Source organism: Cucurbitaria berberidis, assembly GCF_010015615.1.
Source record: "Cucurbitaria berberidis CBS 394.84 unplaced genomic scaffold K460scaffold_2, whole genome shotgun sequence".
Classification (NCBI taxonomy): Eukaryota; Fungi; Ascomycota; class Dothideomycetes; order Pleosporales; family Cucurbitariaceae; genus Cucurbitaria; species Cucurbitaria berberidis.
Window position 1 is genome coordinate 6,750,674 of NW_024468936.1, and position 27,980 is coordinate 6,778,653.

At 51.2% G+C, this 27,980-nt stretch overlaps 11 protein-coding genes across 11 annotated transcripts; 5 read left to right on the plus strand and 6 right to left on the minus strand.

The window, feature by feature from the left end:
* Nucleotides 1-1,990: 1,990 nt before the first annotated feature.
* Nucleotides 1,991-6,243, plus strand: K460DRAFT_91566 (DNA binding regulatory protein-like protein AmdX). The gene is made up of 3 exons (XM_040938807.1): nucleotides 1,991-2,510; nucleotides 2,572-5,913; nucleotides 5,966-6,243. Exons 1-3 carry the CDS (start codon nucleotides 2,417-2,419, stop codon nucleotides 6,046-6,048), a joined length of 3,519 nt encoding a protein of 1,172 aa, XP_040792043.1. The 5' UTR covers nucleotides 1,991-2,416; the 3' UTR covers nucleotides 6,049-6,243.
* Nucleotides 6,244-8,341: 2,098 nt separating this feature from the next.
* K460DRAFT_365372 (trimeric LpxA-like protein) lies at nucleotides 8,342-9,517 on the plus strand. Its single transcript, XM_040933162.1, has 3 exons — nucleotides 8,342-8,459; nucleotides 8,594-8,873; nucleotides 8,958-9,517. The coding sequence occupies exons 1-3, from the start codon at nucleotides 8,406-8,408 to the stop codon at nucleotides 9,266-9,268; spliced, it is 645 nt and encodes a 214-aa protein (XP_040792044.1). The 5' UTR covers nucleotides 8,342-8,405; the 3' UTR covers nucleotides 9,269-9,517.
* Nucleotides 9,518-9,647: 130 nt separating this feature from the next.
* Nucleotides 9,648-11,078, plus strand: K460DRAFT_404703 (uncharacterized protein; the record flags this gene model as incomplete). Its single annotated transcript, XM_040936760.1, has 1 exon — nucleotides 9,648-11,078. The coding sequence occupies one exon, from the start codon at nucleotides 9,648-9,650 to the stop codon at nucleotides 11,076-11,078; it is 1,431 nt and encodes a 476-aa protein (XP_040792045.1).
* On the minus strand, nucleotides 11,060-11,509 carry K460DRAFT_365375 (uncharacterized protein). The gene has a single exon (XM_040933163.1). The coding sequence runs from the start codon at nucleotides 11,313-11,315 to the stop codon at nucleotides 11,094-11,096; it is 222 nt and encodes a 73-aa protein (XP_040792046.1). The 5' UTR covers nucleotides 11,316-11,509; the 3' UTR covers nucleotides 11,060-11,093.
* Nucleotides 11,510-11,617: 108 nt separating this feature from the next.
* K460DRAFT_376104 (uncharacterized protein) lies at nucleotides 11,618-13,059 on the minus strand (the record flags this gene model as incomplete). Its single annotated transcript, XM_040934841.1, has 5 exons — nucleotides 11,618-11,822; nucleotides 11,874-12,112; nucleotides 12,174-12,283; nucleotides 12,338-12,686; nucleotides 12,877-13,059. The coding sequence occupies 5 exons, from the start codon at nucleotides 13,057-13,059 to the stop codon at nucleotides 11,618-11,620; spliced, it is 1,086 nt and encodes a 361-aa protein (XP_040792047.1).
* Nucleotides 13,060-16,259: 3,200 nt separating this feature from the next.
* On the minus strand, nucleotides 16,260-17,710 carry K460DRAFT_276011 (uncharacterized protein; the record flags this gene model as incomplete). Its single annotated transcript, XM_040928083.1, has 2 exons — nucleotides 16,260-17,477; nucleotides 17,531-17,710. The coding sequence occupies 2 exons, from the start codon at nucleotides 17,708-17,710 to the stop codon at nucleotides 16,260-16,262; spliced, it is 1,398 nt and encodes a 465-aa protein (XP_040792048.1).
* A 1,069-nt stretch (nucleotides 17,711-18,779) lies between these two features.
* On the minus strand, nucleotides 18,780-19,751 carry K460DRAFT_376106 (uncharacterized protein; the record flags this gene model as incomplete). The annotated part of the gene is made up of 2 exons (XM_040934842.1): nucleotides 18,780-19,375; nucleotides 19,427-19,751. The coding sequence occupies 2 exons, from the start codon at nucleotides 19,749-19,751 to the stop codon at nucleotides 18,780-18,782; spliced, it is 921 nt and encodes a 306-aa protein (XP_040792049.1).
* A 1,171-nt stretch (nucleotides 19,752-20,922) lies between these two features.
* K460DRAFT_279991 (guanine nucleotide binding protein, alpha subunit) lies at nucleotides 20,923-22,202 on the minus strand (the record flags this gene model as incomplete). Its single annotated transcript, XM_040928373.1, has 5 exons — nucleotides 20,923-21,270; nucleotides 21,320-21,578; nucleotides 21,628-21,785; nucleotides 21,842-22,026; nucleotides 22,088-22,202. 5 exons carry the CDS (start codon nucleotides 22,200-22,202, stop codon nucleotides 20,923-20,925), a joined length of 1,065 nt encoding a protein of 354 aa, XP_040792050.1.
* Nucleotides 22,203-22,245: 43 nt separating this feature from the next.
* K460DRAFT_91785 (uncharacterized protein) lies at nucleotides 22,246-23,413 on the plus strand. Its single transcript, XM_040938808.1, has one exon. The coding sequence runs from the start codon at nucleotides 22,503-22,505 to the stop codon at nucleotides 23,154-23,156; it is 654 nt and encodes a 217-aa protein (XP_040792051.1). The 5' UTR covers nucleotides 22,246-22,502; the 3' UTR covers nucleotides 23,157-23,413.
* K460DRAFT_394309 (uncharacterized protein) lies at nucleotides 23,257-24,073 on the minus strand (the record flags this gene model as incomplete). Its single annotated transcript, XM_040935988.1, has 4 exons — nucleotides 23,964-24,073; nucleotides 23,858-23,906; nucleotides 23,619-23,698; nucleotides 23,257-23,554 (listed from the first exon to the last, which is right to left on the minus strand). The coding sequence occupies exons 1-4, from the start codon at nucleotides 23,993-23,995 to the stop codon at nucleotides 23,257-23,259; spliced, it is 459 nt and encodes a 152-aa protein (XP_040792052.1). The 5' UTR covers nucleotides 23,996-24,073.
* Nucleotides 24,074-24,765: 692 nt separating this feature from the next.
* K460DRAFT_305703 (uncharacterized protein) lies at nucleotides 24,766-26,963 on the plus strand (the record flags this gene model as incomplete). Its single annotated transcript, XM_040930012.1, has 3 exons — nucleotides 24,766-25,863; nucleotides 25,916-26,449; nucleotides 26,505-26,963. 3 exons carry the CDS (start codon nucleotides 24,766-24,768, stop codon nucleotides 26,715-26,717), a joined length of 1,845 nt encoding a protein of 614 aa, XP_040792053.1. The 3' UTR covers nucleotides 26,718-26,963.
* Between the last annotated feature and the right edge of the window lie 1,017 nt (nucleotides 26,964-27,980).

The window sequence follows — 27,980 nt, forward strand, 5'->3', positions numbered from 1 at the left end:
ATTGCTGCACCAGTTAACCGAGCCGAATGAATTGAGTTGAATTGAAGGACCAAAGCAGGCTCGATCAGCCATTGGCAGCCGGGAATGGTGCCTGTACGAAGTGGCTACTAGCTACAGTAGCTGCACAGGCAGGGCCAGCCAGCTTAGATGGCCATGGGGAGCTCCAGGGCTCTTTGGTGCACGCCGTCGAGGTCTGGAGGTCATGCGCCCAGTTACGGCAAGCCGCTAATGCACCTTACCCCAGACTCGGCCCCAAACGGCTTAGCGCGGGCCTTCCGCTGGAGACGCCCGCCCGAGCTCGACTTTCACCCCCATCGCCAGCTTCCCCAGGTTTTTTGTTTGTGTTTTTGGCTGAGCTCGCATACGGACGATCGGTGAAAACCCGCCCGAGCCACCACGGCCACGGCCACGGCCACGGCCACTGCCAGGTCATCGTCCTTGCCCCCTTCTGTCCCCGACTGCAGTGCACACTTCGCGTACCCGTGCTGTCAGTCAGTCAACAAAGTTCTGGGCGGTTGGTGGATGGATTGATTGATTGATTGATTGATCGGTAGCGACATGGATGGATGCTTGCTTGTACGCGGTCCCGTTGTGTGCGCGCTTCACGCTGCACGCTCTTGTTTCTATGAAACTCCCGTCCATCTCGGAAGCCAGAGCATAGTTGGAGCCGTAGCCCCCAGAGATGGACTGCTAGCATGCATGCAGGGACGATTGATCATGGTGCTGTCCGTCGTTAGTTAATATGCGGCCCGCTGTCCATTGGAGGCTGTCCATGTATCCCGGCCAGGCGAAATGAGCTCGACCTTGTCTACAAGGCAAGCATGGAGATGGCGGCTCGATAGTAGGTGTGGATACTCGCTGGGTCCATCTTGGTCAAAGGGCATTGGTATGCCAAATGCGATACGGGCTGTAGCATGGCATCGTCGAGCATGTTGGGCCAACTCAAGCCGTGAGCCGCGGCCTGCACTTGGTGGGCCCAAGTCGATGCGGCCAAGAGCGCGAAGAGGCCGCGTCGCTGATCGCACGTCGTGATGCTAGAGCGAGAGGCGTCTAGCCTGCGGAGGCAAAAGCGAGACCCTGCTCAAGGGAACGGATGTACTCCGGGGCAGACGCCTGTTGTAAAATGCCGTTTATCGAACGAGGGATCCACTACTAAAGACCCCTGGTGCTTCAGGCCCGGCGGACGAACGAGGATGCTGGCCAGTGGCATGACACACACCACAAGCTAGGCCCTAGAGAGTGCGAGAGTACTGCGCCTAGTGATCTGCTTACATTTCGACAACGCCGTCGTCTGCAAGCATGCATTGCTTGCTCTCTGCTGCTCCTCGTCGTCACTGCTCGTGCAACTGCAACTTGCTCCTCCTGCTGCTGCGTGCACCTCCCAACCTTTTGCACTTCTCTCTCCTTTTTGCCATCTTTGCTTTCGTACTGTCAACTCCAAAGAAGCCGTTGGTCCGAGCGTGCTTCCCCAGACTCGGTGGCGCCCACCACCCAATCATTGAGAGTTTGCCAATTGCTCTCCCCCGGGACTCCGTACGTACGCTGTCTGTGTCTGCGCTGTAATCTAGCCTGGTCCAACAAGCACCTGCTGGACAAGGACGCTCATCCCAAGGCTGGCCTCTCTCTTCCCTTCTCTTCTCTTCTACTGCCAAAGACGACCAGGTCCAGCTCCAGCAGCAGCCTGTACGTGCTTAACTGCTGGCGTCGACCACACAGGACCCTCCGCATACCGGGACCATCCGTACATAGAACACGTACGCACGCCAACATATGGACGGACCAAATTAGCTCAAGCTTTATCTAGCCGTCCCTGTGGTCTGGTTCCTCTCGCTCGCCGCTCAGCCTCTTGCTTTTAGGTACCTTTGTCTCTGGCACTCGCTCGCACCTCGACGAAGCTTTGCCAGCAGCGGGGCAATTGGCTTTTGTGTCGTCGCGCATTTGCCTTGTTCTTCAAAACAAAAAAACATCTACATCTTCCAGCCATAATTGACTACGAGCTGCTTCATCCGCCACTAAATCCGTCTCTGTCCGCCCTGCCCGTCCTCTCCGTCCTCTCCGTACCGTACGGCACCGAGGAGAGCCCACAAACACGTAAAAGGTACTGCCCTATTCTCCATAGCATGAGCTTCAATGTCCACTGACGTATGTGGGTCATGGTAGCGTCCTTGTCTTCATCCGTCCTTTGTTTACTCGGCGAGCTTGCTGGCCCCGTGAGCTCCATCCAACCAGCTCGACCCACAGCTGCAACAACAGGGTGTGGTAATTGCCAACACTCCGCACACTGGGAATTGTCCATCCAGCAATTGATTCCTGCTAAGCTGGTCCTCTGCCTGCCCGAGACATTTCCAGGCCAATTGCCTTGTTGCGGACCAGGCTGGAGGCAGAGCGAGGTACTTTCGTAGCACCGCCACCATAAATGGCCATGTCCCAGGTAGAGAGCACGAGCCTCATGGGCTCAACACGCGTCCTCCCAAGCGACGACTCGGGCAGCTCTGGTGGCAGCAGCATCAGTAAGTAGCAATGCACAATGAGTAGCAAGCTAGTAGGCTGACGGCGCATGTTCAATTGCAGCATCCGTACAGACTGCGAAGCCCGAGACGTCACAGCCCGTCGCGCCCTTTCCCCCACCAAAGACGGACAAACCCAGGCCGCACGTCTGCGCAACCTGTCAACGCTCCTTCGCCCGACTAGAACACTTAAAACGACATGAGCGATCCCATACCAAAGAGAAGCCCTTTGAGTGCCCACAATGCACGCGGTGTTTTGCGCGGCGCGACTTGTTGTTACGGCACCAGCAGAAGCTCCACCAGCAGGGCGCGACCTCGACCCGACCCCGCAATGCGCGTAGGGAAAGCACGACCGGCCTGCCTCCCAACCCTTCCGGCCGCGTACGCAAGAACTCAGTCTCGAGCAATGTGGGCGGCCCAGGCGGTGCCGGCACTCCGAGCATGAGACCGCGGGCAAACACCATCAGTCACATCGACCCAAGTGCTCTGAACAGCTTCCTAGCCTCGCACCACGCAACATTGCCAAGGGGCAATGGAGGTCACCACCAAGGGCATTCGCATCATGCGAGCCTGTCTGGAATCAACACCTCTAATCAGTTCGACTACAGAGGCATGTCGACATCTGTAGGCAACCACGGGCAGCATCATGGGCTACCGAGACTGGATACCCACCTCGGTCATGGCTTGGGCGGCGGACTGCGCACAGCGCCGCCCATGCAAGGCGTTGGCCCTGACGAACTCGAGCTGGAGAAATTCTTCGGGTCGTCCTCGACCATCAATCCAAACCAGCTGCATCACTTCAACGGAGCCATTGGGAACCCGCAATCGCCTTTCCGGCAATTCGCCAATCCATTTGCTGCGAACAACCCAATCGAGGAGGACGACTTCGCCTGGAGCGCCGGTCTGGACAACGCAATGATGTTTGCAGGAGGGAACGAGGGAGCTGTGGACGAGTCGTCACCTTCAGCAATAAGCACTGCCAGCCAAGGCGGATTTAGCGAAGTGATGCTCGACGGCTCAGGCCAGCCTACCTCCGCGGCCATGTGGCATAACCCACTAGTCACCCATGCCAACATGGCCTCGACAGCTTTTACGCTTGACGCCATGGCCCCAGTGTTCCCTGAGCTGATGATGAACTCGGTTACACCACAGGACCTCGTCGCGGATCACGGTGTTCAGCATGACTTCTACATGTCCTCACCCGGTCCCTTGTCGGGAATGAGCCCCTCAGCAGGTATCCCCGGCATGCCGAACCAGTACTTCCAGGCGCCCATGACCTTCAATTCGGATACTGGCAGCATATCTTCGTCCTCGATCAATGGAAGCGCAAGGCACAGCTCCGTAACATCCGTCTCTACCGAGTCCATCACCGAGTCCACCAGGCAAGCTCTGATCTACAACCTATCTCAAGCTATGGGGTATGGCCTCCCTCAACGGAAGTTTTCCCAGCCACAAATCAGTTCGCCCTTGTCCGCGACGCCAAACGGGAAAAACCAAGGTCAGGTTGCCTCACTCCCAAGTACCATGGACATTCAACGCTATGTCAATGCGTATATTCAATACTTTCACCCTCATATGCCATTTCTACACATTCCAACATTGTCCTTTGACACTCCAGCGTATACGTACCATCTTCGCACTACTAGCAGCTTCAACCAGGACGGCATGGTCGGCGGTGGCGGCTGTCTCATCCTCGCCATGGCGGCAATTGGAGCCCTGTACGAGTTTGAGCACAACGTTGCAAAGGAGCTGTTCGAGGCTGCGAAAAAGATGATTCTCTACTACCTCGATGAGCGTCGCAGAGCCGGGCTTTCGGCTGCGGTGAATGGTCCCAACGCTACAAATGACTCGATAAACAAGCCTCCACTGTGGTTAGTTCAGGCAATGCTACTAAACCTCATATTTGGGCATAATTGCGGCGATCGACAGGCTGCTGAAGTTGCGAGCACTCACTGCGCAGCACTTGTGAGTCTTGCGAGAGCCGCTGGCCTAGACAAGCCAGCAACGCCAGACACGATGACGCACAGTCCACGCAACCATATGAACGGTGACGATGTGCAGATGAGTAATGATCCAAGTCTGCACCAGGAACCGATGATCGATTCCGTTGACGAGCATACCCAGTGGATTCAATGGAAGAAAATCGAAGAAAGGAAACGCACGTATTTTGCCGTCTTCTCCATGTCGAGCTTGCTTGTTTCTGCTTACGCACACGCTCCACGGATCCTGAACTCGGAAATTCGCCTTGACCTCCCCTGCGAAGAAGATCTCTGGTCTGTTGACAACCCCCAAGCATGGGTGGCAATGGGCGGCCCAATGATTGCACAAACCAGGGGACTGTCGTTCAACGCCGCCATGACTTACCTACTCGAAGCTAGCACTCGCCAGTCCAGCTCTCGAATACACAACTCTTACACTCAGGCATTTGGAGGTGGTCAGCCAGCAAGTGACTCTCCAGAGAGCGAGATTCGGCCTAGCACATTCGGATGCTTTGTTCTGATCAATGCATTACATGTCTACATTTGGGAAACTAGGCAAAGGCACACTGGACGGTTGTGGAAGACCCAAGAAACGGAAGCTATGCATGCACAGGTGGAGCCTGCGCTGAAAGCCTGGCAAGCTGCTTGGAGAGCCAATCCGAACCATAGTATTGAGCGGCCCAGCCCATTTGGTCCGCTATCGGCCGACTGCATACCGCTACTCGACTTGGCTTATGTGAGGCTATTTGTGAACCTCGGCCGTGCTAAGGAGCTTCTGTGGCAGAGAGATTTCGATGGCATGGCGAATGAGCTAGCAAGGGGCGTTGATATTGTTGCCCAGGCCGACAGTCCTGAACGATCTTCGTCCATGGAGGCCGGCAAGTCAGCTTCTCCTGGACATATCGTCTCACCAGACCTCGACGCAATTAGTCACATCAGCCCAGGGCACGCCAACAACGGTTTCCAACCCAACCAATCTTCAAAACGTGAGAGACACCTCCGCAAAGCTGCCTTCTACGCGGCCGACTCTCTTTCCATGGCAGACAAACTGGGCGCTACCTATGTCGAGTATACTGCTCGGGAAATACCCAACTCGTCTGCATTTTGCACTTTCGACTGTGCCCAAGTTCTCGCTGAGTGGGTAGCGACTGTCCAAGATCGAGTGGGACGCTTCTTGGGTGTGCTAGGCAAAGACGACATCGACTACACTGCTGTGCCGGCCATTATGCTACTAGAGGAGGAAGACGTCAAACTTCTACAAAAGATCGCAGACATCCTCCACCATGCTGATATGAAGCTGGCCTACGATATCTCCTCCAACTCGCTGCCAATGCTCGGCGGGCTATCCAACCTTGGGCATTGCGGCTATGGCACCAAGTTGCTTATGGTGACAGCTTACATGCTGTCAAAAGCTGCTGTTTGGCCTGGTGAGTATCCATGTTTTTCATGTTGCACGGAAATGTTGCTAACGCCATGCAGTCACTCATGTCCAGGCGCGCGCACTCGAGTCGCACGCCAACCACATAAACCAACGCGCCGAAAACTCTGTAATTGCCTCGTAAATATCCCTCTCTATGGACTTTGTACAAAACTCTTGCCATGAGTCCGACGTACACGACGATTGACCATCCATCCGACTTCATGGCACAACTGGACGACACTTGACGACCGAGACGAAATGGCCTGTGACGATCGCAATCCGTCGCGCCATTAGACGACTTTTCACGAGATCACTACTGCACCCGTATTCGTTTGTAGAGGTTTTCTATCAACCCTACTTTATTCGCTGGTTCCGAGTAACATTGAGCTCACGTCAAAGACTCCGTTCTCTGAGGCCAGCTTCACTCTGCTTCTACGCACCTTCTCTACATGGGATTCCATTACAACCACAAGTGATGATTTATCGTCTGAACAGTCATTATTTCAAAATCTTGACGAAGACAGGCAACTTTTAATTCTGGCGTTTGCGGCTATTGAAATCTCTTGCTTTGGCCTTGATTTCTGGCGATATCGTGGGAATTTGTAACAACGAATGGCGAAGACATGATCGCCGTACAATATTTGGGTCTCTTTGTGGCTTTAGAGCCAACACGTTGATTTTTCGGGAGGAAATGGTGCTAACGAATGATCTCCACGACTTGAAAAACGGGAGGAAGTCAGGGTGGAGTCCAGCTGGAGTTTGATTCAAAAGTCGATTTATTTCAGATGTCGATGAATGTACACGAACGAACGAATGCAGACGTTTGGGTTTGTGCATGCTTTGCTTCCGTGTTCTCTTGCACCCTCGTCCGTCACATTATCATATTGCTGCTCACGCCTTTCGACTCACCTCCTCTAAGCACACCGCATCTTTCATGGCCTCTTTCTCTTTCTCGGAAACGTCGATATTACCAACGTAGCACCATGTTCAAACTAGCTTTATCGCTACTGCAACCCCCACAATCCCCGTAAACGGGTGGCTTAAAATCCGCCGTGTCGAACTACTATCTAGCTGCCCGCTAGTAGCAAGTCATTTCGACCAGCTCATTTCAGAAAGCTCAAGTTCCCTCGAACTTTACCCTCGGTGTCGCCGGTGAGACTGTTTACTATACAAAAGTCTAGAACGAGAGCTAAACTGTAATATGTGGGGATTAATTTTCTAAGCTGGGACGCAAGTAAGCAGTCTTACCTCAGTCTGGCGACTGTCAAGTCCCAATTGAAATTAGCCAGGTTGGGGGAAACAAAACAGGTTTTGTTTACAAGAAGAAGCAGAGAGAGACTTTGTAGCTATATCTGGGACAGACGTATACATGCATGTATGTCCTATCGGAACCATGTCGCCGAGCAAATGGCAATACCCGTCCGTCATACGCATCCAACTGTAAAGTAGTGCCTCAGGCGCACGCACGCGTTTTCTACAATCCGGTCCCAACTCCGATCCGGCAATTCCCACCCCGAGGGAAAGGAACTGGCATTCTCTAGCATGCGAATTGGCCCATGCATGATGGAGCGACTGCTCCGCGGACGCTATCTGGAAGCCCAATGCTAGCCAGTCGGCGCATCCTCCGGCGGGTGCACAGCTATCGCGCGCGCGCGCGGTTCGGGGGTTGCCCTGCAGTCGCAGGCTTGGGGGGGTGGTCAAGCGTGTGGGTTTTTAAAACGGTGAGGAAGGGATTTTGGGGCGCAAAAGGGGTGTAGAGGAGCGGCAGGGACGGGCGGGTTGTGAGGTTCGTGTGTGCTATGGGTCAGGCTGACGTAGGCGTGGAGGGTTGGGAGAATGGGCTGTGTTGTATCTTGGATGGTGATCAGTTCCTCTCTCTCTAGTCGTTAGCTTCTGCGAACGGGATAAAAGTTCAGAAGTGAAGATTAGCGATGACGGCATCAGTGAGGAACTCGTCGATATAATCATCCAATATGGCTTCTTCAGATCCATGTAGATGCTTCTGGCAGGACAAGACCTGGGATCAAGGCCCAGGATGTCAAACGCTTCACAACATATACGAACACTCGGCCTATGCTAACGTCTCACATGATATCGCAAACATCCTCTTGGAAGAGATCAAACTCTGTCAAGTGACTCGCGTTTCCTGATACTCATACCCACCATGTGGACATACGCCGATGCAATCAGGTACCCGGAACCTGCCCACTGTTACCGGAGGCATCCAGCTTGAGAATCGCCAAGTTGTTCAAAGATCAGTACAGATACTCAAGCTCATTGAATAATCAATGTGGTCAGGACGCTAAATGTGAATGAGAAGGTGACGTCTGCTTCACGATTGGGGTGAAGCACGTGTCCGTCCCGCATGGCGCTTGGACCAGCTCTCGCACAAGTTGCCTCAAACCGTCGACATTACTCTTACGCCACAACCGCATCAAATCGATTGGGTGTTCAACAGCCTCTCAACCTCAAGAAACGGGTTTAAACGCATAAAGCAATATGTCGCGACCTGCGGCGAGGAAAGCCGCGCCGAAAGGCGAATATATCGAAACGGTGGGTGACCTACACATGATGCGATGCCACATAAGAGAACATACGGTCGTCCTCGCTTTATGAATTAGTTAACTTGCTATTGACAAACCTGATCAATTCCTTACAATCAGATGCATGATCTGACGTAGACCTAGGATTCTGGCAATAAAGTCTCACGGCGTGCAGCAATCACTGGGACCGCAAACATCACGCTTGGCGGCAGAACGGTGATCATGGCAGACGTACAATTACGGGGCGACCTGCACCCAACACGATCAGTACCGTCGCAGTCCAGCAAAGAAGTCACACCCACAAGTATCAGCATCGGACGGTGTACAGTCATCTCAACCGGGAGCATCATAAAACCGCCGTCTCGAATCAGCAGAGGTCAGGTGCACTACTACCCGATGAAGATTGGGGACAACGTTTTCGTTGGTATGGAATCACCTTCCTTCCCTCGTGTGCACGCGCATGCTGTGGACGGTAATACACTATGCTCATCCACTGACCTGGTCGCAGGACCAAATTGTACAATACAAGCTATCAACATATCGTCGCACGTTCATATCGGTGAAAAGGTGGTCATCAGCCCCTTTGTGATTATCAAAGAGAGTGTCAAGATCCTTCCAAACACTGTGATACCAGCAAACATGGTTATCGCGTCTGGCTCCGTGGTTGGTGGGCAGCCCGCAAGAGTCGTAGGTGAGGTGGGCGAAGGGTGGGGTGTGAGCGGCGGAGGCTCAGGTGGAGGCCTTGGTGTTGGCGGCGGCGGAGAAGAGAAGTGGGTTGAGGGCGGGGACTTGAGGGAGCTGGTGAGGAGTATCAAATAGACTGCTGAGCTCAGTCGGAAATCGCTGCATGAGAAAGAGTCCGGCCTGCAAGTTCGGCATGATACCCAGTAAGCCTTCTCCCCTTGCGACGAAGAGAACACGGTGCATATGAAGCCTGTTCTCTACAGACTGCTTACATCTTAGCTCACAGGAATTCATGTAGATCTTGTTTCCCAATGTCGCATCTGTACCACAACTTGGATTTATCCGCAGCTAACCCCGCCATCGTACTACATCCTCTCATTTCCAGAATCCTCTACATACCTCTTTAGCTTGACTAGGCGACTCCGCGAGTGTATCAGCTACTATGTTCTGCGCCTCTGCATTTGGACAATCTATACTTTCTCCATCTAATACCTAGCTTCCGTGCTTGCGCGCCATGTCAGCACTTGATCAGCTACCCGACGAGCTCATTCTAGAAATCGTTGGGCATCTGAAACCGATCCCGGCCTATGAGGCGAGAGATTACCTGGGCCCATGTGGACCACGCTTCGAGGGCAACGCGCGACGAACCGGTCAAATTCTCAACATCTGCCTAGTCTCGAAGAGATTCTGGGGTTTGGCCGAACCGATACTGTACTCATCTCTACTCCTCTGTACTGCAGGATGGCACTGCTACCACAGCTTGTTCTGTCTGATCTCTGCGCTACTCCATAAACCCGCGCGGGCGACACACATCCGGTATCTCGAACAAGTTCAAAGAATCGTGTGGGCAGGAAAACACCCCAGACAGAGCCAGTGTTGCCATATACAAGGGTGGGTAGCAGATTACACTGTTCTTGTACAGGTGGCAAAGGACTTTTGGCAAAACGGGTCACTTGACGAATGGATTCAATGTCTTCGATTCGAACCAGGATATGCTCTGTTCGCGTTGGTAGTCGCACTGTCGCCCAACGTCAGCCATCTCGCACTCGACAACAACCATTGGCGCGTACCGCTACTGACCCTTCTCTTTTTCGACCGATCCGCGTGTCCTATGAACGTATCATTCCATGGCTTTCCCAAGCTCAAGCGACTCTGTTCGTTTGCGGATATGGACCGCCGCCAACATGACCCCGTCTACGGCTCTAGTCAGTCACTGCGCTGGGACCTGCCGGCACTACGACACTACCAACACCAAGGAGCATGGGCTAGGGGCCTCGTACCGTTCCGGAACCTTGCTACACTTCGCTTGGAGGACTGTCTGCTGTCCATACAGAAAGTCGCACTTGTAGTACACGACTGTCCTTCACTTCAAATCTTCGTGTGCGTCTGGTTTGAAGAGCCGTCTGCATGGGAACGTCATTGGTCAAGTCTCTTGTCTGCCTTGGGGGATACAAGTAGCACGCTGCAGCAGTTGGATCTCAGATTCGGACGTGGTGACGAAGCCTACCCTGATGATTTGGATTTTATAGACCTCGACGGCCACGACTTTTTAGAAGTCGAGAGCAGAAGAACTATACCGCAACCAGACGGCTACACAGACCTCTCCAAGCTAACGTCATTATCACTGATGGACGTCATGCTTTTCGGCGAGCCCGCGGGAACTCAAGCTCCCAACGCCAGGCCTAAGAGACCTATAAGCTGCCTACTACCATCGAACCTCGAGAGGCTCACCGTCGAAACCAACCATATCCTGTTGCAAGATGACAGTCTTGCCCTTCATGACCTGGCCGACGATCTGTACCTGCTACCTGCGCTGAAGATTGTGGAAATACAGGCAGCTACGCATAAAGTGCCATTCGTAACCAGCATGGAGAAGACAATGGATCTTACCGCGCGGTTCAAGGAGCGAGGAGTAGCGCTCATACTACTACACCCAGTGGAATAGGGCTGGACCGAGATGTCAACACAGAGTTAATATAGAATAGATGCGAAAACTAGCGAGGCGCTTCAACCCGGGCCGGCACTTGGATCTAGAATCCTCCAGAGTATTTGGCGGGAGCCTTAACATCGACTGCATAACGCGGGCCACGACCAGGGGTAGGCATAATGCGCAGATCTTAATCCTGAAGTGCCGTTTCATGTGGTCGGTGCGGCCGGCTCGATCGACGAAACGTTTGGCCATGTTTATAGTAACAACCTTAAATTTGTCTCTTCGTCCCACTTGGGCTTTGCGATGGCGCCTTGGTTGCTAAAGCGGTATAGAAGAGTTTCCTCTTACGTAGTACCACGCTTCGCTCGGAGATTTGTTTGTCGGGTTTTCGTTTCATATTCTGTCGTGGTACTTTTACGTCATGATTCCAATGCACGGACTGATCGAGGACGAACTCGTCCTCACCACATGGACGTTGCAATCGGATGACGGTGTGTTGAAGTTGCAATGTAGCATTTATTCTATATTCATATTATTTTACATCCGGTCGTTATTTACACAAGAGAAGTATTCTTTGCCCCTTTGTCGGGCTTGATTTCCATTGTCGTCAGCTCAAAGTCGACCTTCTGATATATCCCCTGACTGTCCCAGGAATCGACATCACCGTCGTTCCTGCCATCGTTGTACGTGTTCGACTTGGCATCCGAGAAAATGTGTGCTTTATGTGAATTTTGGTTGCCGGTGAAGGCTATGGGCATCCTGTTTCCTGTTAGTGCTTTTCGATTATCTGAGATTGTGCATGGAACGTACTTGCTCCGTCGAGCGGTGTTGTCTGCAGCCGACGCCAGTCTCCTTGACGTCAATGACATGTGTATGTCTCGGAGCATGGGTCGCATGACGGGAATGCACTGGACGATGATGGTACCGACGATTTCGGAAGAGTACCAGATGTTTGAATGCGCATTTCGCCAGAAGTAATACGCATCCTTCTGGTTTCCCTCATCCTTCCAACCGGTACGTATGGCGGCTATGACAGCGACGATCATGCCCTGTAGAAATATATCGGTTAGCATTCTTTTCTTGTCATAGATGGAGCGATATGTCACCTACCAAGCTCATGGTCACGCAGAGTCCAATCTTCTCGACCCTTCGCATATCAAGCTTCCAAGTAATGACCCAAGGGAAGGTCGCAAGAACGAAGTCCATGATGATGTTGTATACTACATGTAAGATTAGCATTGCGACGAATGTCTACAGCTCGTATCATGGCTTACCATTGCCACCCTCTTTGAAATCGTCTCTGAACTTGGGATGCAGACAAAAGTCCAGACGGTACCAGACATCGTAACTAGACTTTCCACAAACTTTCCCCCACTGAAAGAAGACCTTGAGGACCATGTAAAGGTTCATGCTGGCAATGCAGTACCAAAGAATCCATCTCTGCCAGCCTTTGGTCAATTTAAGTAATGTCACCGCAAATGCGGTTTTACTAAGAGCCTGCCCTACTAGGGTACCACAAGAAGTTACGTTGATCAAGATGTGCATGCGATCGTCCCACGTGTCGGTGACGTAGCCGGTAGCATATTCGACTGATATTATGCTGTTGTTTGCGGCGAGGATTACCTAGAAGCTGGTTAATGACAGGCTCCAGTTGTAGCAAGTAAACATGAGTCTCTCGCACAATCGCCAGTAGGCTTGCAAGCCTTCGGAAAGCTTTGCAGGTCACAGGATGCAACTGCGACCGCGACGCGTTCTGAGCCTGTTCAAGCGCCCTTGACGAAGAGTTGGACGTGAAAAGAGAAGTAATGCTCACCCATGTTACAAGAAGAATGTGGTCATCCCACCACAATCCATGTCCACGAGTGACCTTAATCCATACTCGAAGGGCGAGAAATATAGTGGCGCCCGCAAAGAGTGACCACAACCCGGCGTTAAGTTGAACAGAAGGGTCGACGTATTTTGGGCTCGAGTTGTCGTTTGCTCGACGGGAGATCATTTTCGCATGCTGAACCGCAGCGATCGCTTTTGAAAGAACGGAATGTAGATAGCCGGCCTGCGCGCTTGATGAATAGGCTGGGTCTCTTCAACACCTGAACAGGTGCAATGAGGGTTGAGATATCCCGGATGAATAGAAATGGCGACAAACAGTCAGAAAGGAAATATGGGAAACCTAATCAAGTAGTATCAGATCGGTGGCTTTTCAAAGCCGCTCGATCAGCAGATGCCGTTGAATCCAGACCCGGGAGGTGGGAGATTGGTCCTTCCTTAGTAGGAATTGGTGGAACAACCACAGTCTACGACCCCCCTGGTCTTCTCGCACAAGTACAGCACCATGCTCCGAGATCTTGGAAGCCCTCGTGTTTCCCTAACCGAAGCGAGCTGTAGCTTGTGAAATCCCGGGTTTTAGCTCACGCGGAACGGTTCCCACCATCAGTTTGGCTTAGCGGAAAAACAAAATTACGCCCAACATCCTCGTTAGTGTCCCAGACTGTAACGGCCGGCGACACGTTTTGGCAGATGCGACGGTTGCCTGACATGTGCCTTTTTGCCGGACACGCTCCCAAAACGTTCAAGAACTCATGATCCCATGTCCGCAAACATGCAAAGGGAATCCAAAACGAAACGCATGTAGATCAAGAGTTTTCAGCGTACTCGTACTTTCTCTGCACGCTGTCTGGCGGAGAATTTGTGCGAGTGGCTTCGGGCGTCTGACCTGCAAGTGATGGCACGCGCGGCGGCGCCGAGATTAAATTGAAGTTTCTTTAGGGCACCCAGAGCTGCGCGCCGCAGCTGGGTGTAAGGATGCGTCAAGGAATATGGCAGTTGCCCCGTCCGATGACGGTGGGTTTCCCCGAGGCGCAAGCTGTCTTGAGAAGTCCTGGTGAGCTCAGGAGAGCGCCGATGGTAGCGGGTATCGTTTCAGCTTCAGCCAGCCAAGTTCTTGGGACAGCAGACTAGAGTGAATTGGGCAAGGCATAGCCGAAGAAAATGAACGTCATCCAGAAGCGAACCCGCGATTAGCACTAGGCTCGGCTCTGTCTACACCTGGTATGCCTATCCTGCGCACTAGACGTGACTCTATACAATCTTGGGCACTTGTATATAGTAAGTGGGGAATGCTTGGTGCGCTATAGGCAGAGGCTATGTTGATCGAAGAGGGGTTCTCACGCGCGAAGGAACGCGGATGGGAAAATCGCCTCCACCCGTCAAAAGAGTTAGAGAGTAGAGTGGGCGGGACGGTAAGAGTAATAGGAATGTGGGGGATTTTCTGCTCGCTTCCTCGAGACTCGACTCGACTCGGATCTTTGCGGACCGGCCAGCACTGCTTTTGCCTCCCAAGCAGGCGCAGCTGCCCATGACTAAAGCGAGGACAAGGTGGACGACAACCGCTTCCAGCGTTTCGAGTCTCTTCTTTCATTGTCTTGGTCCCTTCGATCACTTCCTCTTCCAGTGTTTTTGCGCCGACGGACCGTCTTATACCGTTACCGAGCGCTTTCGTAGGTTGAGCGTTGCTTTTTGAAAGGTATCTAACGTCATGCTCAACCCACCGGAGAAACTGTACGCCATATATAGCACAGACAGTGCGCACTTCCCAGCAATCATCCCAATATAGTTTTCTCGGTTTCAAATCATGCTCAAAAAGGGGTGCTGAAATACCCAGGTTGTCCTCATCCGCTTCGTGAATCTGCTCAATATATCGATACTACTTCACTCACTCTCGTATAATGATATATCATTTCTCCAACATGACAGGGCTCAGTCTCTCATCCAGCAGCAAAATGCGCTCATCACCAGCGCGTTCTCAATTTTAGGAGCTACTTGAATGCTCACATCTTCTGCTATCACCGTTGCCAAAAGAAAAGTCGCATGTCCTCACCTTATATCGTCATTCGACCAGGTAAAATAACGTCAGCGCTGCTGTTCCATTCTCAACAGAATGTTCCTCAGCTACCAGTACCAAGAGCTACCGATGCCGAGTATTCGCCGAGGCTCGCAACGACACTGCCTTCCTCATTTCCGAGGTACATACAACAGGCAAATGAGGAATCCATGCATAAATGGCCATGACTTCTGCATCGTATGGACTCTTGACCGCACTGAGCTCCACCATACTCCACTAAGCCCCATAAGCGTCCGTTCCCTACCTCCATCAAACGTCCTCGGAAACTCTATATCATCACCAACGAGCGGTCCACAACAAACCTTGAGATCTCCTGGCATCCCCTTGATTAACATGGCATACTTATCAGTCTTGCCTGCCAACATCAAACATTCGTGTCGCCGACACCCTTCCCTCTTACAATTGCTCGAGCCTATTGTCTCGACAGTGAAACCAAACGCAGACTCGAAACGCGATATCAAATACCCAACGCCTATAAGACAGCCTCCGAGGAACGCTAGAGAGGGGAGGAAGGGGCTTTCAAGAGCCGAGGAGAAGGAGCAACACAAGACGTCATTATAAAGTTCGTAGTGGAGGATAATAGAGTAGGCGTCTAGGAACTTGCCAGTTCTCCTTGGGAGCGAATCAAGCTTTATCTCCGCTCTTGAGATACCTTATTCTGAAGCATTATTCATGAGAGGAAATAACGTTACTCAGCGCTGCAGTATATCCTTCTCGATGTATAGCTTGATACAGTAAACTGGCATGGTCACATGGATATTTTGTATATAGTATTGTCGTATTATCATCGAATAGCTGCTTGAGCAGTTTTAGTCTTCCTTCAAACGTTCCTCAGGGATCCATCTTAGCTTATCACGCTATTCGTCTTTGTTCTGTGAGAAATGAATATTCAAACATTGAACCTAAGATCAGTAACGTCCTACACCCAAGCATCGCACTAACCTCGCGCCTTCGCATCGCGAGTTACTCCCGCCCCGTGTAGAAATACGAGTGTATATACTTGCGAGCTAGATGCCAAGGCACCCATATCAAAGCGTAGTGTTCATCGACTCTCATCCACCACCCAGACAAAACATCACTTGGTAGTCCGAAAGCGAGAAGGAACTTGTTCGTGATACATGTATATTTCAGAAATAGTCATACAAAGTCAAAATGACACACCAGATCGCACCGCTAAACTGTACATGAGGTATAAAATCGTAAGCGCAAAGAAACCACCACCACCATGCCAGACCCTATTCTACACCCGCCCCTTCTTCTCGTGTCTTCCAACTAGCCCGTCCCATCGTACAAGCTCAGACGAGAACGGCACGGCGTCCCCTCCTCATGCCCCTCGCAGCAGCAGCGGCAGCAGCAGCAGGGGGATTCTCCGGGCCACCAGCGGGATTAGTAACCGCACCGGCGAAGCCAAGCGCAGAGTTGAACAGGTCAGCAGTAGACTTGTCGCGGGTACCAGCAGCCTCAACCTGTGCCTTGGCATCCGTGCAAGCAGCCTTTGCGGCGTCGTTGGCGTCGCAGACGTTGGTAAGCTGGTTGCACAGCGCGTTGGTGATGATGTTGGGGTTCAGGGCTTCTCCTTGGCCGCCGCGGGCTACGGGGTCGGCAATCTGGAAGGTGAATTCCGTGTCCGGGCGGTTGCCCTCGCCGCCTTGGAAAGTGATGGTCGGGGTGCACTTGCCAAAGTCGGCACCTGCGAGGCCAGTGGCTTGCTGCGTGCTGTTGCCGGCTTGTTGGTTGTTCTTGCCCTGCTGGTTGTTCTTGCCCTGCTGGTTGTTCTTGCCTTGCTGGTTATTCTTGTTCTTGCCATCTTGCTGGTTGTTCTTGTTTTTGCCGTCCTGTTGGTTGTTGTTCTTGCCGTCCTGCTGGTTGTTCTTGTTCTTGCCGTCCTGTTGATTGTTCTTATTCTTGGCGTTGTTCTTGTTTTTGGCATTGTTCTTATTCTTGGCGTTATTCTTGTTCTTGCCGTGGTTCTTATTCTTGCCATTGTTCTTGTTCTTTGCGTTGTTCTTGTTTTTGGCGTTGTTCTTGTTCTTTGCGTTATTCTTGTTCTTAGCATTGTTCTTGTTTTTGCCGTTGTTCTTGTTCTTGCCCTCCTGATTGTTGTTCTTGCCCTGCTGGACGTTGCCGTTGTTGGTGCTGTTGCCCGCCTGGTTTCCCTGTAGAGCGCCTCCAGCAGCCGCACCGCCGGCGGCATCCTGAGATGCCACGAGATTGCCCAGACCAGCCTGGTCGAGCAAGTTGAAGACACTCAAACCATCAGCGGCGAGAGGGGTCGCTGCGGAACTCTTGCTAAGAGCAGCGACAGCACCATCAACGTCGACAGCAGGGTCGATAAGAGGCGTGATACCGCGGAGCTCAGGGGTAGCTGGAAGCGCGGGATCGCCGCACACGTTCTGCACGTTGTTGTTGGCGAAGGGGTTGGTGTTCTTTTCAGCAGTGACGAGACCGATGGCTGCCGCGAGGGCATCGGCACCGCCACCAAGTTCAGTAAAGACTTGGTCGGCGCGGGTGAGCTGTTGAACGTTAGTACTTGTCCGTCTTGGACAAAAGAGAGATTGGAACATACCTTAGCACATGAGTTTGCTGCACCGAGAATATCAGAGATAGCCGCGCCAGCAATAGTGGCCGCAGCTCCTGGATTGCCGCCCTGAACAGCGCTGATAGCAGCGATGGGAACCTGTTCCTGACCGAAGCGCGCCTCAACGTAGGCGATGACCGCCGCAATGACAAAAGACTTGGAAACCATGATGTCGAATATGAACAATCGAAATAGTCGTTAGACGTTAGATAGTGATGGCGAAGATGAGACTAGCTCTGTGTTGTAAAGACTGCCGACCTGGGCGTGAAGAATATAATGAATGGAAAGTATGCGAAAAAAGAACGAAAAAGCGAAGGAAAAGACCGACGTAGTTGCTACTGCCGAGTGTGTGTGTCGAAGTTGCTGGCCTTTGGATCGAGTGCAGTATCCAAGCCTTTATACCATCTTGCGCTCCTCCTACTCTCTAGCAGTTATCCTTAGTTACGCGCCATAACCAGGATGACGACACAAGGACCACTGCCTCCGTCTCAAACTATGCAGTCTGGCCCCTCGAACCGACTTCCAATGCCCACCCAGAAGCATGTCAAGCAGGGGAGCACGATCGAAAGATGGCTAGGGGAGCGTTCATGCCAAGGCGTCATGCGATCTTGAGCGCGATGGAACGTTTGATTTGCGGACTGCGACTTGGTACGCCTTAGTTGATGCTCGTTAAGCTACCTTGCGGGGGTAAAGTGATTCATCGATTCAGGTTGTTGATGTTGCCGATGACTGAGGCTGGGGGGGTTGCGACAGCCTCAGTCGCGGTGGGGTTTCAGGGCACTACACGACACCAGTAACCGCCATCGCACGTCTCTTGATAGCAAGGAGGAACTTCAATGCGTTCCGACCTCGGTTCTAGAAGCATAAAATAATGTGTTGCGCAAGAAGATAGTGGAATTTGCGGACGAAACACGTGTGGTTATGGACAATGGATTCTGGTATTGGAAAAGAAAAGGCGAATATGTCGCCAGGCACTTTCATGCAGGAAACACTATGCTGAGTAGTACCAGGGGGGTGCAGAAAAACACGGGAATGAGCTGATTATGTTCATGATGCTTTCCGAAACCCAAATCGTAGGGAGCAGACTAAGTAGAAGGTCGCGAACCGCATCGAACTCTGTAGATTGCGTGCGCGATCGAAGCCAAGTAGTGGAGTCGGTCGCAGTTTCGTTTCTACCTATCTGTTACTCCCCTGGACCTGGCGATGCAATGCCGATAACGCCATGGCTATGAGTCTATTAGGTCCGATCCAACTTCCGTCGCAACAGCCTCGTCCTCTTCATCAGCTTCTTGTACTTGTGCTTCTTCATCTTCAGCTTCCTTTGCCTCTTGACACTGATCAAGAGCATGCCATACCGCCGCCGCGCAACGTGTTCCCGGAAAGTTTTCGGGCTCTCTGTTGCAGAGGAAGGCAGCGGGACTTCAGTTATGCGCTGGTTGATACTCACAGAGACATCGTAGGATGAGTATGCCTCGGCTGTGGACTCGGTTGCAAGTGGGTCGTAAGCAACAGGTGCCGCGGGAGGCGAGAAGGGAACGAGGCGAGCTGCGAAGTTCTCTACGCTCTGTTGTGTGGGAAGTGGCAGCTCATCGAGATGATATGTTGCCTGGGCTTGCGCTGCGTCTGCCCGTCGCTCTTCTTGTGCGTCGAGTTCGGCGTGTATGCGTTGGACAAATCCACTCAGGATATCCTTGGTTCTCTGCATTCTTTGGGCGTCGTTTGGCTCTCGCACTTCGAAGATGGCATTGAACACATCCATTGGTGCTACTTCAGGGAAGGATCTCGAGATGGAGATGGGTCGGTGGAGACCAAAGAAAGCCGATAGTTTGACGTCTGCGGTATATTAGCGCACAGAGACGGGGCTTGTCTACTATGATAGCATACCGTCTTCCCGCAGGTGGTTGGTTGGCGGGACAAAGGGTATGTTGTTGCCCAAGGTTGCAGTCGAGGGTTCCTTTGGCTTCTTCTGCGAATCCCCACTTCTCTGCTCCGAGCCCTGGAGTTCTGCCGCAGCATTTTGGTCTATTTCCGCGGGCTTCTTCTTGTTGCTCGGTGGTGTCGAGGGCTTTGACGAGGATAAGCGCCGTTGGTGAGCTGGGCGGAAGGGCTGCTGCGAGGTATTCAGCGTAGTGCGGGCGAGGCAGCTGACTGGCGCAGCCGAGAAGGCAGTCGCTGAGCGGGCTGCTCTTCCTATCGCAGGAGAGAACATGGCCAGCTAAAGAGGGTGTTTGGTGATGCCGATGCTGAGGTTCGATGCGGCTCAAGGCAGGCAATCAGGACTTGCTGCAGGTCATAAGCCGATGTTTCCCCGGGCGATTAGCGGCTGTCACGAGAGCACCGGCATGTTACAATCGAGTCATCCGGAGATAAGCTGTAGTCTTCCCTTATGGCAGGGCACCAGCAATATGAAGCCTCAAAGTGCAAGTCTGGATGGATGGTTCTAAATGTTCAGTTCATGATCATGCAGTACACGATATGTGCTATTTTCTGGCTTCGAAGAGTATAAGAGTCCATCTCAACATGTCAGAACAGGCATCGCCTACTATAACGGCTTCGCAGATCCTAGCGCTACTACCTTACGCCGCAGTCGTGCATGTAGATACTCCTTATAAATCACATCTAGACATCTCCTTTCGTCGACAGGTCGCTAGACACTAAAAAGGATAAATCGACGGACTCCGATACCCCCCCTTGTTGTTTATCTCATATAACCCGACGGAAAAGGCAAGTCCTGCGATGTCAAGCAGAACCCGCGTACGGATAGTAGAGGTGACATTGCAAAGTATCGCTTATGCTGCAGTGTAATATAATGTAATTTCCAGTCCCATGCCCTGCCCTGTCTCTACAGTGACTTCTTAAGAAACTTTCGTGACGTGCAGCTAAACTAAAATAAAAAAAAAGGTCCAAGGATGATTCCGCCTGCTAAACGCTAATGCTTGAAAAACTGGATATGGACATGTGCGCATACTGTAACAAGGGAAACCTCTTGTGCGCTAGCTTTCTCTTGCTGTCCGCTGGCAAACTTGTGTCTTCATGTTCCATGCGCTAACAATCTAATAATGCGGATCCGCTTGCTTTTGCAGACCTCCAACAGGGGTGAATTATGTCGTGACCTCGTCACAAGACAATGGCGAAGTAGAAAAGAAGGTCCAGGATATTCAGGGTATAACATGAAAGGGCCGTTGAGATCGTCTCGTGCGATCCACGGTATGAACGCCGTTTCTCCAGTAGCACTCAAATGCAACTCTCGCGGCGCTACATGTATGGTGATGGCGGACGTGCGCTTCGGGCTCGGGGAACGCAGACAGCTGTTTCGTTCACAAATGAGGTCCGGGCTGCCGTAAAACTGCCCCACAAGCGATGGACAAATCACTGTTCGATCACAGGATGAGGGCGTTGAGGTTGCGCTGAACGATCATATCCTGTACCGAAGCCATCGTCTTCTTCAGCAAATCTGTGTCTGTTGCGTTTGTGTAGTGCACGTAGACCTCCTTTTTCGGTTGTCGGACGAGGTTGCGGAACTTGTGTGCAAAGAATTCCATGCCGGCTTCGATATCCGTGGGCTGGCCGGTGTAGTCTGGGAACACCTTGCTGATGGGGCTCATGCCTCCTGCTATCTTTTCTCGGAACAGATCGATCTTGTTAAGGAAGAGGATCAGGGCGGACTTTTCGAAGTACTTGGAGTTCGATATCGATTCGAAAAGCATCAAGGCTTCGTGCATTTGATTCTAGTGCAGGTTAGCAAGGCGACTTGCAGGAAGGTCTGAGAAGACGCACCCCGTTTCTGTCTTCTACAAGAACGTGATCGTAACCGCTAATAGCGACGAGGAATAGCACTACTTGCACGTTGTCGAATACGTGGATCCACTTCTTTCGCTCCGACCGTTGACCGCCCACATCGACCATTTTGTACGTGAGGTTGCCGAGTTCGAAGATGGTCTCTGAGATACCAGTGGTTCGTAATCGCGTGCGCAGAATGTCTTGATCGGTAGGGAGGAAGTCTCGCGCAAATAGTCGCTCGATGTCTTGAAAGAAGCTACCAGCTGTCAGTCGCAGTGCAACGGGAGGGTGGGAGGTGTACCTACTAGCTCAAATTGTCATGCAGCGCATATTGATTACCCTTCAGTATGGTCAACTGCACGCCCTTGTCTGCCCATAGGCAGTTGAAGGCTGTGAGGAACTCTTCGGGCATTGGCTCCTCGGTACCGATATCAGGCGCCGCGTTGACCAACTCGGAATATCGCTGTAGGGCATGTATTAGCATGCGTTCATATAGTAGCGTGCAAGGCAGCGACGTACAATGTTGTCCTCGTCCTCGAAATCCGTGTCATCCTCTTGCATGGCCGAGTAGATGGTCTGGAAGGCCGAGACCAGGTTGTTGAAGATGGTGGCGCGCCATGACTTGCGCTCTGGGGATTGGAAGCCGCCCGCGTTGATGATTCGCATCTGTTTGAGGACCGTGGACTTGCCACTCTCACCGGCACCTGCAGTCTCGTCTCAGTCAAGCTGTTCTGTATAGCGAGGGCTAATTGGGTGGTTGCCTACCGAGCAGCAGGAGCTTCACTTCGCGCTCTGCCTTCTTCCTGTCCACGCGGAGGTTCTTCTCGATGTCTTCATTTCGCCTAGACTCTGGGTCTGCGGGTTTCCTTCCAAAGCACATAATCGCCGGTGCCATGTATCAGAGTCCTGGGGGTATCGTCTTGGGTGGGTGGGGGCAGTAGTTGCGAGGGAGCAGAGGGCAGTCGTCGCGATGCACTAGGAGGGTGCTACAGGCATGCAGCAGCACACCAAGTTTGGGGTCAAACCAGGTTGCAGAAGACGTCAGTGGTCGTGTTTGTTTTGTGAGACTTGCTCGCGTAATCAAGGCAGGACGGCGACGCTACGGTAGGCTACGCTACCAGCTGAGGGTGGGGGGCTTTTGCAATGCGCAACGGGCGCCGGGGGGATCTTGGTGGTGGTGATGAGGGCGAGCGGGGACCGAGAAAGCGGAGCTAGCACAAGACGGTGGACTGGACAGCGAGCGTGCAGGACAAGAGAGAGAGAGAGAGAGAGACAAGATGCAAGATGCAAGACAGCAAAGGGAATTGGGAAATCAGTGGACCTGAGGGGGCAGGCCCTGAGAATTAACCTCTGTCTGCCTTTGCTGACACAATCCCTGATATGTGTGCTGCTGGGGAAATCCAGCCGTTCGCCGCCGCAGAGTCCAAGCGCACCTTGCAGTCAGTCAGTGCTGCAGACGCAGACCAGAGAGCTGTGCGCCCGATGGAGCGGCAGGATGGATATTAAAACACTGTCTCGCGCAACACGAGCGTTGGGAGCCCAGCGCCCAGCAGATCCGGAACGGGCTAGGTCTGGCCGCGATCTGCAGTCAAAACATGGTGAAAGGGAAAGCCTAGGGCCAGCACGTGACACAATTTGCTGTGGTATTGCGGAGCGAGTGAGCATTTGCGGCTACGGCACAAAGGAGCGGGCCCATGCTAGTCGTCTCGACGAGTCGAGAGGCTTGCAGCACCAGTCTGCTTTCATCCTCCTACGCAGTAAGCGGTCTTCCGAAGCAGAGGATTTGGTTCCTCTAGTCAGGTTTCAACAATGCGACAGCAGCCCGCTTTTTTAACTGTCCGCCCTCTCCCTTCCTCCTTGCTGCTTCCCCTGCATCAGCAGCCTCACGCCCATGACTGGCCGGTGATACCTCGACCCGAAATTGTGTCCTGTAGTCATTGCAGCCCGCCCGAGTACAACATGACCATGATCCGTTTCTGCCGGGTCGTGCTCTGCGTTGCCACCTTTTTGCCTCTTGTCTTTCTTGCATTCCACGAGCCCTGGCGACCTCCCGTCCCATCTCTTTGCCATGTTTCAGGTACTTCCAAGGTGTTCGGCTCTTCCCGCGAGCCATGCTCCCGTAATAGACCGACCCGCCACAACCCACAAACCCCCTTGGCGAGAGCAACTCTGCCTAGCCGTCGGCAATTATTCTCCCTTAGCTCGGCTCGGCCCTGCCTAGCAAGTTTCAACCTTCCGTGTCAGTTCAATCCATGTTAGTGTAGCTGGCTAAAAGAACTGCTACCCTCATACGTACATGATCTTCTCCGCACCTCTTTGGTCCACAACACGCCCGTGGGACTGCAGCTCAGTCAAATGGGATGATGACCCGCCTTCCTGGTTTGACAGGCAGTATCCACGGCTTTCCACGTTGCTTTTTCCCTCATGAACCCGTCTTGATCCTAGTCTGTCTTGCCACGTTGATATACCTGTTTGCTACTTGCGGTTCCCACAATACGCTCCGATGATCGTCGTTCGTTGAGTCTGAAAGCCCACCCAGTGAACTACCACGCATAGGCCGGCGACTGGTTGATGATGTCGCAGACTGGAATATTATAAAGCATGTCACATGAGTTGATTCTTTCCGCTGCCCTCGACACACCATACGCGCATGACATTGTGTATAGTAGGCATTACGATACCTATGGTCTGCGAGTTCCCTTTCTCTTACTCTCACTCTCTTTCCAGTCCCTTTTTAGTAGCTGGTCAACCATCTCGTACTTCCCCAACTTCTGGTCATTCAGCTTCTGTTCTCCTTGTCAATCATCACTTAGAGCCGAGTCCACCATGCTGCGACACGCCTAATGCGCTGGTCAAACTCGTCATGTTCTCATGCGCCCAGGTGTGCTAAAGGCTGGCTTGACCGCGTAGGTGAGGGTGAAGGTAGCAGCCACGTGCCATGATCAGGTAATGGCGGATCACTCTGTCTACAGCTTCTGTGAGGTGAGGTCTCCGAGTCAGCCTTGCTAGCCTCACTTCACTATCAAAACATTTCATATGTTCCAGTTCTTCGGGAGTGTTTTATCGAGCAGTCAGGTGATGGAGCGTGCCTGCCGTCGTTGCACCCTGACGCCGTGATTGCTTCTCACCCCAAACAAACACTGTTTAAAGTGCACAAACATCTCAATCTGTCACCTTAACACACAGTTCTGCTGTTCCCAGCACGAGCAGCATCATATTGTAAGTCACCTCGCCGCCCACAGTTCTTTATATGCTGCTAACAGCATACCTTCAGGCGCGTGCAGGTGAGGTCCCGCTTGCTGTGACGATCTTGGAATCATTACAATCCATAAGGCCGCTCGTCTCATTGCAGTCCAGCTCTCCAACTACACCAGGTATGTTCGCCCAGCCTACAGCAGATAAGAGCTTCAGCTAATTACAGTGGGATAGCATCACCTCTTATGATGCCATCAGACCAGTCGCCCTATGCGGGCCCGGCAGCCCTTGGTCACTCGAAGTACGCCAGTCCAGCCCGCAGGAACGCAGCTTTGGCCGCATTTCCTTCTGCAGACGCTTCCTTCACCAACGCTACTCTCACCCCCACTACTGACAACATCATCGCTACTGGGAATTCTAGTGTTGCCCTTAAATCGGCCAACAAAGTACCTCAGAATGCCGACGTCGAGCTTGCTGTTGCCCAGGGCAATACCTTGAAGGATGATATTGATAGATACGCGGCGAGGTTCTCTAGGACTGTGTGCGTCGCTATGATCAATACGCGTCAGCTTCTCGAACTCATTCGTAATTCGATGCAGAAGGACAATGCGACGGACCTGAAGACCGTCGAAGACCTCTGGCTCCAGCTCGAGCAGCTTTTCGCTGCCGCAAATGAAGCCAAGGCCGCCTTGCCTGCGTTCTTGGAGAAACAAAGGAACAGCATGAGTCTATATCACGCTTCGATGATGAACGACACGATCCGAGAGACACAAGAGGAGTTGAACATTCAGCACAAGAAAGTCAACATTCAGCACAATCTCATCCTTGAGCACCAGGAGGCCTTCCTAGAGTACAAGACGCAGACTGCCGCAAAGCTCAAAGAGGTCGAAGACTTCCAGGAGCGAGTCTCCCGCCTTACATTGGAGAAGGGCAATTTCCGCACCGAGGTCGACAAATACAAGCATTTGCTTGAGAAGGAGATGACTACGAGGGCTGAAGATCTCCAGAAGGCCGATGCTCTGCAGAAGGAGCTCGAAACACTTGCGGCATCTAAGCAACAGCTCGTTACAGAAACCGAGACCCTTCGCAACGCCCTCAGTGACTTTCAAGAGAAAATGAAGACCACTGAGCAACAAATCACTGGTCGTCTTACAGCGGAGATCCAGGCCACGGCAGATCAACTAGCGAAGGAGACGCAGAAGACCACAAGTCTCAGTGCCGCGATCAACACGATGAAAAACGGCAACAGTACGGCTAGGATGGAGGCAGACAAAGTCAAGCTCGAGAATAAGGCACTTACCGAGAAGTACAAGGAGCAATCTGCCGAGCATGCGCAGGCTTTCACAGTATGTCGATGCATGCCGTAGACTACCAACTTTAGGCTAACATCGTACTCAGAAGCTCACCGAGTTGGCTAAGAAGAATGATACCCTGAATACTGATATCGGACGCTTCCAGAAAGAGAACCATGAACTGAATCAGCAACTCGCCAAGCTTCCCGAGCTCGAGAAGCAGAATGCAGAACTTGTCGCAGTGAAGTCAAACCTCTTGGAGCAAGCCCAACGTCTCACTACCGAGCTGAGTACGGCGAAGATCGACAGTAACCGAGCCACAACCGAGCTCAATGCTCTTCATGGAAAGGTCAAAAAGCTCAATCAGGAGGTTGAGGACTTGGAGATGGAGAACAATGATCTCCTCTCTAAGCAAGGCGAAAACAAGAGGGCGGTGCAAGCTCTGGCTATCCTCAAGGCTGAAAACTCGAAGCTCGAGACCACAATCGATGAGCTCCAGGCCGGCCGTGCAGCGTTCCCTGTTAGTGGCCCTCCAATTTCGGACCAGGAGAAGAAGGCTTTGGAGGAGCAGATAAGTCGCCTCGAGGCGAGGAAGACCAGCCTTGAGAGTGCTCTTCAAGAGTGGACTGATCTAGCTAAAGTAAGCACATATCACCATCAACGTATGCAGCGGGTAGAGACTAATGTGTGTGTAGCGTTCCTACAAGGAATACCAGGAAATGCTTCCGACGTACAAGCAAGCTGAACAGTATCGCAAGGATGCGCTCCACAAGGAAGACGTGATCAAAGGTCTGAAGCTCGAACTCATCGCGGCCAAGACTTCTCAGTCCAACGGTGTGGGTGCGAATGGAGATGCCAACTACTGGAAGGATAAGTACGAGTCTCTTCTATCGACTATTTGCGGCTAGACCTATACTCAAGATACGATGTATCTGTCTACATCGCTAGTGATTGTTAAAGGCAAGCCGGGATAACTGAATGCATGCAGAGATGATGAGCTCAAACTTGAGTGTATGGTGCATGTATGACCGGTAGTCAAGTGTGAGGAGATGTAAATGCGGACCACTTGAAAGTTCATAGTTTCTGAAGCAATCAGATACCCGTGATAGACATCCCGGTGAGTAATTCCTGTGGCAGATGAGTCTTTACATTGTGCAATCAAATTAGGAGAAATAACGAAAGACTAGCTTTTGGTCAATTAAGGCCATAAAGTTTTATTATAGCAAGAAATACTTATTAGTTAGATTCTACAAATTGTAAAAGGCTAGCCTAATATACTAATAAATAAAATTATCTAAGCAGCAACTATAATATTAAATTAAATTTTATAGCTTTGCTTTATTAAAATATATAATTAACTTTAAATTCTAATATATTATATAGGCAAGCTGCGCGCCTAGGCGAGCTGCGCACCTTACTAAAACTCTACTAAAATTTAAACTATATTTATAATATAATATAATACTTTAATATAATAATGTGCAATTTTTTTAAAAAAAATTAAATATAATATATTACACAGGCAAGTTAGTTGCTTAATTAAGTTAATTATAATACTAAAATCCTACTAAAATTAGTACTATATATAATAGTATAGCACTATAGAAAACTATAATAGTAAATTATAATAAACTAATTTATTTAAAAATTATTTTTATTTTTTGCTTATATATTTGCGCATTATATTTAGCTTTACTATAATATTTATAATATATTACACAGGCGAGTTAGTTGCCTAGTTAAATTAGTTACAATGCTAAGACCTTACTAAAATTAGTAATTTTTTACTATTAAACGCGATGCTTTAATATAATAATATATAATTTTTTTAAAAAAAAAACTAAATATAACTTATAATTTAAGTTTTAAAATATAATATAAATTTTTCCTAATAAAAAGCTACGCAGATTTATAGCATTTTTTAAATAATACTTAGTAATTAACTAAAAAAAAAACTTTTACAATATAATACTAGGCCTAATAAAATAAGGCTTTTTTTAATAAAAAAAAAAGTAATTACTTAGTATATATTCTATTTTAAAAACTAAAAATTTCCGCCCTAACTAGCTGCTATAAATAATATAGCTAATACTTTGCTAGCTAAATATAAGCAATTATTTATTAGTAAAAACTAAGCTAGCACGTTTATTAAATAATATTTATAGTTTAGT